Source organism: Planococcus citri, chromosome 1, assembly GCF_950023065.1.
Source record: "Planococcus citri chromosome 1, ihPlaCitr1.1, whole genome shotgun sequence".
Lineage (NCBI taxonomy): Eukaryota > Metazoa > Arthropoda > Insecta > Hemiptera > Pseudococcidae > Planococcus > Planococcus citri.
The window spans coordinates 75,310,350-75,322,019 of record NC_088677.1 but is presented as its reverse complement, the minus strand read 5'-3'; the positions used below and the strand labels follow the sequence as shown (position 1 = coordinate 75,322,019).

At 35.7% G+C, this 11,670-nt stretch overlaps 1 protein-coding gene across 5 annotated transcripts; it reads right to left on the bottom strand.

Annotated features, from left to right (window-relative positions):
- Window positions 1–1,943: 1,943 nt before the first annotated feature.
- Window positions 1,944–5,257, bottom strand: LOC135832842 (serine/arginine-rich splicing factor 2-like). Of its 5 annotated transcripts, none has more exons than XR_010556386.1 (5): window positions 4,947–5,256; window positions 4,699–4,860; window positions 4,372–4,627; window positions 3,044–4,292; window positions 1,944–2,981 (listed from the first exon to the last, which is right to left on the bottom strand). XR_010556386.1 is itself a non-coding variant. In XM_065346375.1 (4 exons), exons 1-3 carry the CDS (start codon window positions 5,132–5,134, stop codon window positions 4,411–4,413), a joined length of 513 nt encoding a protein of 170 aa, XP_065202447.1. In that variant the 5' UTR covers window positions 5,135–5,257; the 3' UTR covers window positions 1,944–4,292; window positions 4,372–4,410. The 5 variants fall into 5 exon arrangements, 2 of the variants coding, with proteins under 2 accessions (XP_065202447.1, XP_065202429.1); XR_010556387.1 differs by having other exon boundaries at window positions 3,070–4,292; XR_010556385.1 differs by having other exon boundaries at window positions 1,944–3,315; window positions 4,227–4,292.
- Window positions 5,258–11,670: the final 6,413 nt, after the last annotated feature.

Here is an 11,670-nt window from a genome sequence, read left to right as displayed (position 1 = left end):
ACTGTAAACAGCTTTTTAGCGGGGCTCAAAGGGGTAGGTCCAAAATGGTGGTTCCAAAATTTTACAAAAATCAAAACCCCCCCCAATTTCTGCCCTCCAGGGTCCAGAATAGAAAAACCACCTCGCATAACGTTTATCGGGTTCAAACAGATATTTTAAGCTGAACAAGTTTTTGAAAATAATACTCAGTGGTTTCTAAAATTCTTTTTTTATTCACAACTTTGGGAACCCCTGGAACCAAAAAAAATGGTCATTTTGGGTTAACTAACCACGGATTCGTATTTGGGACATTTATTACAACATTTTAAGAGTGTTCTAGTCGATAACCGTGCGGGGGTCAAAAAATGGCCTTATCGGGACTTCTCCTTTCAAAATATCTTACTTTTTATTCAAAAAAGTTCAAAATTCTCACTTTTTCAACCAAAATGGCAAAAAATAATTTTCCAAGTCTTGCTATTGGCAAAAAAATAACAAAATAACAAAAAACTCATGTTTTGTAAAAAAAAAAATATTCTTTTTCGTTATCTACAAAAAAACAGTGCAGCAAAATCGCTGAAAATTTTGAATTTTACCTTTTTCTAAAAAAATTCCAAAAAGTCTCACTTTTTGTAAACAATAAAATTGTCCAAAATTCTAGATTTTTTGCCGGAAATTGCCAAAAGCTTTTCCTCTTGGTAAATAAAATTTTCAAAATCTTGCTGTTTGCCAAAAATTCTCGCTTCTTCAAAAATGACAAAAATCTTAATTTTGCTTTTTGCCAAAACGGCCAATTTTTTGGAAAATACCTATTCCAAGAAGCCTGAAGTAGGCTCACATTTTTTCCAGAATTATAGATGTTTCGCTTTATTGTTGACTGAAATTGCAGAAAAAAATAGGTATCATTTTTGACCCCCTAATTACCAAACAAAAAGGTTCGAGTTTTTTTTTAATTTTCGCCTTTTTTTCCCCTTAATTGCCCAAATGTCTTGATTTTCCTCCTGAAACTATTGCTAAAAAGTATCACTTTTTTCATTTTTTCGAATACATACCTACATAATTTCCAAAAGGTTCTGCTGCCGAAGTCTTGCTTTAGTTGCTTTAGTCAAAGATTGGGGTTTTTCCAGAGATAGCAAAAATTCTCACTTCGTTGCCCAAAACGGAATTGCTAAAACGTTGCAAAATTAGTCCAACTTGAGTATACATAGTTTTGTTTTTAGTCCCTAGAAACGGAGCCAAATTATATTTGCCCCAGGCCCACATAGGCTCTCGACGGTCCTGTGTTGAATTGAAAATGTGATTGTATTTGTGCTTCCATTATGTTTGTTTCTTTTTTGTTGAACGCTGAAAATGTTGATAACAAAACCAATTCGGTTTATTCAATTAAAAGTGGATAAAAAAATACATGTCTGCACTCTGAAAAGAATCAAGTTCACTGTCGAAAATTCCGTTTAAAATAGCCAAAAAAGCTTGCTTGCTTACCATCCAAGTTTCAGATACAGTACAGGTGTGGTGTAGGCTCTAAAACTAGGCTCAGATTCCGGTAAACTCGAACTCCTTCCAAGTTCCAATAATGCAAGAAAGTCGAAAGTTCTTGGTCGTCATCAAAATTTGTACGTTGTGAATTGAATTGTGAGAGATCATGCAACTTTTTCTGAAATTTTCAAGTTTCAACTCGAATACCCGATGTTATAAAATTTCACGAGTTCATATTCATCTGACTACAGATTTTAAAACCATTTCGATTCTAATCGATTCAGTCAGAGAATACGTTGCGGCGATTTTCATTTTTCATCATTAATGCACACTCATTTTCAAATGACATGAAAGTTCTAGCTCATCATCATTATCATCACCGAAATTCACATTTCTGGGATGGATCGTTGATGAATGAGTTCATCACATAACATCAGAACTACGAGGTAGAATTCACCAATAATTCGTACGAATAAAAATAAAACTTCACATTTTCATGCAATATGTTTAATTAGGTACTATAAACGACACATCAAAAATTTGACTCACAAACGTAAATTTAACATCACGTAACGTACGTAATAATGTACTTGACACGCACAAGACCAAAAATATTATGAAAACTACAAATTAGCACACGACTAGATTCATCAGCTGCAAACTATATGAATTTGTGATTTAATACACGGCGAAGAGGGGCAAGTACGCGGGTACGACTGAAATACGTATGTAAAATCTTTACGAAAGTTCAGCTCAAATACAACTGCAAAAACCGCCTTCAACTCGTATTTACTTTGACTGTGGCTCGAGAAAAAAACTGAACTGAAATTAATGATTTCATGAAAAAGGACTGAATAAGCAAGTGCAAATAGAAAATATTCTCGTGTTTCAAATCATTAAGCATGACGGACAGCCAATGCATTATGATTTCACACCGAAGAACAATCTATTAGAGATACAGAAGTGAATGTACATATGAGAAGCAATTCGCGAGCATAAGATTTCATAGTACAATATTACACGAGTACGTGAACGAATATCGCAGCTCTTCGTAATCATCGATCACACCGTTCAACACAATCTGCTCAGCAGTTCGTTCGATGCTGCTAAACTTAACAGGATCCGTAGCCGTTTCATTTGGTATACTCGGATTTCAGCGCTGATAATTAAAACGCAACGTAGGTAATAATTTCATGAACCAAAACTTACTTCAGCACCGGAAAAACTATTATAAACGAGCAAACGGCATCATCAGCACTGACAACGAATGCGCGAGTAACCTACTCAGGCTCGAGCACGAGTCTACAATAACAGGACACCGACATCACTGCTATCTTATACACAGCAGAGGAGCAGGGCAACGTACAGAGATGCTGCATTACGTTAAATCGAAACCGGAGGCAGAACGGCACAGATACTTTTATAGGTAAAGGCAGCTAAAGGGCAGGCTAAAACGAACACGAACAATTCAAAGCATCGAAATCTTGATCGCCGTACTACGCTCGCAATACGTTTCTAATCTTTCGAACCTGTAAGAATTTAGAATTTCCAAGTCTCCGAAATATGTATATCTAGGTACTACGGTACAAACCTCGAAAATTCCATCACATTGTTTACCTCAGCTTGTATGCTACTATTTCCCCTTTCTTTACAAGCTTTCTCAGCTGCCACGAACCTCGTTAATACCAAACCGCTTATCATCCTACAGCACCGATTACTCCCGCACCCGTTCGTAAATTTTTTTTTCTCAAAAAATAAAAGAAAAAAAATATAACGAAACCGTAAAATCAAAATTAAAAAACAGCCTCTCAGCAAACAGCAGTCAACTGCGTTCAACGGCAGCAATGCAGCAGCATTCACCCCCTGCGGTTAATAAAGATTTATAAATAATAAAAATTTACAACACAGTTGCTTTAGAACATAAAAATTATACAATACATCATCATAAAAATAAATTAATAGGCTGAAATTAAATAATTAAAACGTACGAATTTTATTTTAGTCAAAATGTAGGCCTTTTTTTTCTGGAAGTACGAGTAAGTAAATACTCGAATTGAATCATAAGAAGCTTAACAGATCAAAAGTTAATTTTAAATTACGTTATGTGAATAGTTACATTAAAAACTAAAATTAATCGTCTTTTTACGTTACATTAGTCGTGACGTAATCAGTTGTTTTGTTTCGAGCATTTCGAGCGTGATTTGATAAAAACAATTTTCGTTGAATAACACGATAATAACAAAAAGATAATCAAATTAACTTCGATTATTTCCTCTTTAGAAAACATTCGATTGAAAATACAAAATAATACCGTTGAGACTTGCACTGTGAAGTGTAAAATAATTCAATACTCAAACTTAAAAAAATCCCACTAAAAGGAGAACGAAACTACACATAATCATAAAACTGCTATTAATTAACATAGTCCTAACATAATCGAAAGTAGAATTATAAAAAAAAAGATTTCAAACGAATCAATACCTACGCAAAATGAATCAAAAAATTGGTGAAATGGTCAAAATTTTGTCATCTTTCATAAAACGTTTCGAGGTCGGATTAACGCTATAGTAATTTAATAAGAAAAAAATTTGAAAAAGCTAAATCTAATTCGCAGTTGACTGAAACAGTAGCCCAATTAAGTAATATATGTATATAAAAATGAATATCGTATAGGCAAAATTAAAAATGAAATTTACAGAAGAGTTAACCCTACATTGATAAATAATGAAAACCTTGAAGAAGAAAAAAACAAAACTATCATAAAATCTATATACCTTATTGAAGAAAGAGTTGAATAAATTTCGTACAACATGGGTCATGCACCGACGATGAAAAACCTCCTAAAATAAAGAATACGTTAGAAATTAACACTAGATGAATGATGAAATCAGAAATAGACGAGTATTAAACGTTTCTTACATATTGGGGAAGATGAAAAGCGTAGGTTACTGCAATTATTTAAGGTGTTCGGGAACGCGAATATTTACGGTTTGGACTTTTATTACGTTGTGGGCTTTTATTGCGTTGCGGACTCTTATTACGTTGCGGACTTCTGCTTTCGGATCTCGAAGAACGTGATTTTGACCTGCTGTAAGAACGCTTGCGAGAACGGGACCTAGATCTGGATCGCGAATAAGAACGACGACCACGATCGTAAGATCGAGAACGTCCGTAGCTGTGGTCAGAATCAGCGATCAGTTACATAGTTTTAAAAAATATCGATAATTGACAAAAAAAAGTTATTACCTCCGACGTCTGTAATTACTTCTGCCACCGCCGCCGCCGCCACCGTATCTAGGAGAAGCGGGACGTCCATAACGAGCCATTTGCACTCTCAATTCCCTGCCATCTAACATTCTACCGTCCATAGCATCTAAAGCGTCTTCGGCATCTTTCTTATCGTAGAACCTGCAACATGTCAATAGTTTACTCTCAAGTCCAAAATATGAGTACATAGCTCTAATAAAACTAAATGTATTTTGAAAATATATTACCTAACGAATGCGAAACCTCGGCTTTCACGAGTGAATCTGTCCCGGGGTATGTAGATATCTCCAACTTCGCCGCATCTTTCAAAAACGCGTCTCAAATCGTCAGGCGTAGTACGATAGGTGAGATTATCTACCTTCAAAGAAATCATGTTCTCCGTTCTTGACGATGAACCGCGACTACCGCGACTCATTTTGGAAAACTTTATAGATCACCGATATAAAATAAATAAGCTACTTCGATTAATTAAGGAAGAAATAACATGGAATATGTGTCGCAGACATTCATTACATAAGAATGAAATAAAAGAAAAGAAAAAGTCACACACAACTCACAAGCTACTCGCTATGAAGGTTGTGATATTTCAACCAAGTCACTGCAAAGTAGATTAGTAATTTATTTCTCCGCTTGAAGCAGCATTTCAAAGGACTAGAGACTGTTTTGTCAGCTCGTAGGTGGATGAGGTGCATTTTTTATTGACAATGACAGATGACAATCCACAATTCGACATTTCAGAGTTCAAACATTTGACAATTTTCGTCGACCGTATATAATGGACGAATAATTCAAATCGCAGGAAATGACGGCTAGATTTTGGATGCAGAATCCTGGAAACCTTCTGCTCATGCGCGAAACATGATGCTTACGGTGCTGGTGGAGTGAGAGGCGGTTCCCTGGTTCAACCCATGTTCAACCAGTAAACCGTCTCTCTCTCCACTAGCACCGTAAGCGTCATGTTTCGCGCATGAGCAGAAGGTTTCCAGGATTCTGCATCCAAAATCTAGCCGTCACATTTTGTCATTTTTTCACCGTTGAACTTGAATTATTCGTCCATTATATACGGTCGACGACAATTTTCTATTTTTATCCAGAGGAGCTCATTGGGTCTGGGTCATTGCAAAAATAGCCATTGTCAAAACGTCAAAAGTGAACTGAAAATAAAAAAGTAAAAAAACAAACAAGTCAAAAACTGAAAACACCACTGTAACAGCTAAAAAGTCCTAATGAATTCTAATGAATTGGTATAGGTACTGTCAGTGTCTTCAAAGTGATTTTTTTTTATTAACTTGAGTAGTTCCTGTTACTCTCAGAAAAACTTTTGGAGGGCTATAGGTAATCCGTAATACTGATTAGTGATGATGTATGCATGCATCCATACAATGCAATGGAGAAAAGCACTACCGCAATTTTTTTCAAACAGACAATAAGGGCTATTTATTTTATTTTTGTAATATTGTAATTTGCATGTAATCAATCAAGTCGTCACTTTTCAGCATCAACTAAGTATCTATCAATACAATATTCAATCATCAAACATAGAAGAAACGAACATAATGTAGGTAGGCCTATAGTCGCCTACTACAAATATTAAATTTCAATTATTCAAATTCGAAATAAATTAATTGGATTTAAAATTGAGCAATTGAGCAGTGAGCTCTTCGTCTTCCAAAGTTCCAACAGCTCCAACTTCTAAATCTAAGTGTATGGCTTCAAACATTTTGCATAATATTATAGGTCAAGGTAGGGTAGGTGGTACTAGGTAGCCCGGTAGCCGTAGTAGGTACTTGCAGGGCTGGTGACCGAAACGATCGTTTTGTTCCGTTCCGTTCATGAACAAATCACTTCGCATTTTTACTGTTCTGTTCCGTTTTGCTCATCATTTTTTTGTTCCGTTCTGTTCTGTTCTGTTCCGTTCCATTCCGTTCCATTTGTTCTGTTCTGTTCTGTTCCGTTCCGTTTGTTCTGTTCTGTTCCTTTCCGTTTTAACAAAGGGGGGGGGTATCCTAGCTGGCAGAAATTTTTTTGAATTGAACTAGACAAAGCTAGATCAAATCATCGAATGAACAAATTAACATGCAAAATTTGACACCATCCGAAATTCTGAAAATTTCAAAAACTGAAGTGCATTTTGTTTCTCATTTTTAGATGAATTTAATTTTTTAAAACTCAAATTTGGTCCCAAAATGAGAAAAAAAATCAAAATTTTACAAAATTCTGAAAATTTATCTAGAAAACCAGAATTTGGAATGTGCTACTTATAGGTAATCTTGTCCCGCCGAATCAATTGAAAATGATTTTCAGCCATTTTGAGCAATTCTGCATTTTCTGCAACCTTCCAGCAGATTATTGACCTTTTGAGAATCGAAATTTCCACTAAATTTTACCAAATGAAGATGGAATTTGGAAAGCTGAAATTTGTTCTGTTCTGTTCCGTTCCATTTTTTTTCTGTTTTGTTTTGTTCTGTTCTGTTCTGTTCAAGAACACTTCGTTATCTTATTTGTTCTGTTCTGGTTTTGTTCATTTTGTTCTGTTCCGTTCTGTTCCGTTCTGAATAAGATTTTTTCCTGATTTGTTTATTGTTCCGTTTATTTGTTCCGTTCTGTTCCGTTCCACCAGCCCTGGGTACTTGATGAAGAAAAAAAACCATTAAAAACATTCAAACATTTAAAATAATTGAATTGAGATTGACATTTGCTTTAATTGACCTGTTTCATTTCAACCAGAGATGGGACGATTAAATAAAATGAATATGAAATCATTAAATATTTTGCACAGATTTTGTAACAGTTTTTGAAAAACAGAAATTTCTAAACAGCCGCTTGAGGCTCTAAAACGGATTGAATGAAACTGAAACTTACTGCTATCCATCTCAGGATTAATATCAAAAATAGGATGTAAACTCACTTTCGTCTTTCTACTCGTATACCTCAATTGGAGGCGGATGGGTAATATGTATTTCAAATTTTCAGAAAAGTATGAAAGCGATGGACAAAAATATCTTTTAGAGTTCAGACTGAAATACACCGATTTTGAAAAATATAACTACAGTTACCTTATCACTTATCAGCCACCTAAGACGAAACTGGGCCATTGTTTTTTCGGGGGGGGGGGGTCAACCAAAAATTTGCCGACTAATATGAGAGAAAAAATACCGATTTCGTCGAATAAAAAGGTGATTTTTTTAAATGTGAAATACGTGAAAGAGAAAGATTGAGAACTCAATTTTGCCAATTTGATGTACATAGGTACTTGATACTTACATATGTGGGTAATTAGGTTATATTAATAGGCAATCATAGCCTATTATGACTCACCTATAAACAATTTTCATTTTCATTTTTGCAAAAAAATTGAATAAACGAACAAATTAGCCTAAGCGAAGCTTTTACAAATTCCTATTTTGATAAGTGAAAGAACAATGTTTTTTTTTTTATGGGAGGAGATTGATTTTTTTGCTTAAAAATTTCAAAATTTGAGTGATTTTTTTTTTTTAAATTTTAGCTCCGAAAAAGAAAATTAAAAAGACGCGAACGAAGTGAGGACCAAAGCTCTCAAAATTTTGTATTTCGAGAAGTAAAAAAAACATATTTTTTTCTATGTAAACATTTTTTTGAGTTTAAATACCTGATGCTGATAAATTTTTAAAAAGTTTGCTTTTGAAAAAAAAACAAATTTTGTGGAAATTTCAAGTTTTAAAAGTCTGCTGAAAGCTTTAAAAATTTTTAAAAAGTCGCTGGAAGCTTCAAAATAACTTGAACCCATCTGTAGTAGACTTGACAGCTTGTACGGGTCAATGACCTTCAGAGACCCGGCCCACAGACGGAACGCCCGCCCGCGCCAGGCGGCTTTCAAAACCCAGACTGACAGGTGAATGACCTTAGGAGGCCAGATCCGGTGCCAGACTGTTCTCAAATGCTAGATAGGCAGGTCAATGACCTTAGGAGGTCAAACTGGAACTAAGCCAGACGACCTTGAGAAACCTCACAGATCTCATTTAAAGTAGGTCAGTTTTGAACCTGAACCAGAGAAAAGTGGTCAAATTGTATTTATAATGACGTTTTCTGACCAAAAATGATGTTTCTTTTGCAATTGGACTTGTAGTTCGTGAAATGGTCGCAATTTCTAATTGAAGTAGCCGCTCACAACTCAAATGGACATCAGATTCGGACATTCGGACTCGACAATCTTGAATTAGTCGATATTCGAAAACCACCTTCAAAGTGGAAAAATAATTTCCTGACTCCAGAGTGTTAATAAAATTGCCTACCCAGTTCGCCGTAAATACGAAGTGCATTTTTGTCTGAAAATGAAAAATGAGTAAATGACCCATCGAAATTTGAGTCAAATTGAATGGAATTTTCGGTAGAGGGTGTTTTTCAAGACAGTGAATTCATTTCCGGGGTAAGGTTTCCGCTACAGCTACAGTAAGTAGGTACTTTTTTCTGCACAAAGTTGCCCGTTTTTTTTTCGCTCAAAAAGTTTTTTCGAAGAAATGAAACAAGTGTCGATTCCATTTTAGTTGGTTGAAATTTCGTTAGCTGAAAGCTGGCTGTTAGTTAGTGACTCTGCATTATGAGCTGGCGTTTAGCTATTTAGTATTTGCTGAAATAGCATATTATTCTCCACTGCTCGAATATTATATTTCATTATTTATTCAGTACCAGTGCACTCCATCCACCTACGAGTAGACATAACAGACTCTAGTAGCTTACGAACGTAAGTCTAGTTTACATCTTGGGGAAGCATATTTTGCTCATTTTGGAGCAGACGTCATTTATTCCAGTTTTTACGTTTTTTTCATAAAAGAAAGGTGCGGGGATATGCCGCCGAGCGGTACGCGCGGGGATATGCCGCCGAGCGGTACGCGCGGGGATATGCCGCCGAGCGGTACGCGCGGGGATATGCCGCCGAGCGGTACGCGCGGGGATATGCCGCCGAGCGGTACGCGCGGGGATATGCCGCCGAGCGGTACGCGCGGGGATATGCCGCCGAGCGGTACGCGCGGGGATATGCCGCCGAGCGGTACGCGCGGGGATATGCCGCCGAGCGGTACGCGCGGGGATATGCCGCCTCGCTCCGCTCGGCGGCATATCCCCGCGCGTACCGCTCGTCGGCATATCCCCGCGCGTACCGCTCGGCGGCATATCCCCGCTCGTACAGATCGACAGTATCTTCAAGTTCATTCAATTGAATTTGAATTGAAAAAAAAATTAAATCAGTTTTAATAATTATCAATTTGCACAAAAATACATTATTCATAGTTCAAAATCAAAAAAAAAAATAAAAAAAATAATTAAATTGAATTTTCTGTAAAAATTCAACTCGTAAAAATAAAAATCGCGAAAAAAAATTTTGAAAAAATTTGTGCCGGACGCGGGAATCGAACCCAGGACTTTCTGCACAGCAATCCGCTACAACGTCACACCGCTACAGAGCGAGCTTGCCGAATTGCGTTTTTCAACGGTATACATGTTGCGATACAACGTCGAAAAGTACCCCCCCACGCGCGCGCACGTATACGCGTACGCGTACGTATGAGGACTGCTCCAAAATGAGTAAAATCAATACCACCTATAGTAAAAGGCCTGAGCGCTGTTTTGTGACGTCATCGCTACTTGGTAGTACTTACGTATCTAACATATCATAATACACTATAGAATTGAATGAAAAATGCACTCAAACGAATTAAATCCTGCGAAAATTTTATTTTTCATATTTTATCTACATGAATAATGAATTTATGATCATGTAGGAGTGATTTTAATGAAAAAAAATGAAGAAATTAGGTTATAAACAACACTGTTTTTCAACATTAAAGATGAAAGTTATACATAAACTTGACAAAATTATACCTTTTGGCGGATATTACAACACTCACTGGTGAAATATAATTAAATAATCGTCGAATCTTGTCAAAATCCCACTAAAATCATCTAATTGGTTTGAGATGTTGATGGTTTCTTGATTCTTGATTAGATAACCTTATCCATCCATTGTAGTTGGATGGTTGTATTCACAATGCAGATTTAAAACGCATTTTAGATTATATGGTTCACTATTCATTTCACTGCGATGTTATTCCAGTAAAACACAGGCACTAATACACATCAGTTTTCATTTTTATGCACTTCACAAGATATCTACACATCCGAATCACACAATGTCACAACACAAACAGATCGCGAAAAATTCACTTTTGTACAAAAATAAAGTAATCCAACACCACCAGTAGTTGAAAACAACAATATCTCATACCTACACCACATTTTAGAACGAATATTAATTAAAATTAGTGATGGGCCGATTATTAATCGATTAATCGAATAATCGATTAATCGGCCTGAAAAATAATCGTTTGGCGATTATTTTTTCTTCTTCCGATTAATCGATTAATCGATTATTTTGAAAAAAATAATCGATCATGTTTTTATAGGGTATTTGGCGTAAATTTTATCACAATCTTGTGTTTTTTGGCGTTAAAATTGAAAAAGGATAATTTTCAAAACCATGAAAACAGAAATATTGACCAATCCATCTTGTATTTTCATCATTTTCTCCAGAATAATCACATTTCTGTCATTCTCTGTTATTTCAACGGTCAATTAATTAACATTTTTACGTTTTTTTCAGCAATTTTGAACATTTTAATGTGATAAAAAAATAATCGAAAATCATCGATTTAATCGATTATTTTTTCACCGATTAATCGGAGTCGCGATTATTTTTTTGGCCGATTAATCGATTATCGATTATTTGAAATAATCGATTTTTGCCCAACACTAATTAAAATGTCATCATTTTAATAACGTTTTTAACGAAAGTTTTACTCTATTTCACGAACTCGCCATTAAATGTACGTTAAAATTCAAATGGTAAACACAATCGAGCCATCTACTAGTGGTGACGTCAGAAGGTGATAACGATTCAGCGCTCAGGCCTTTTACTAT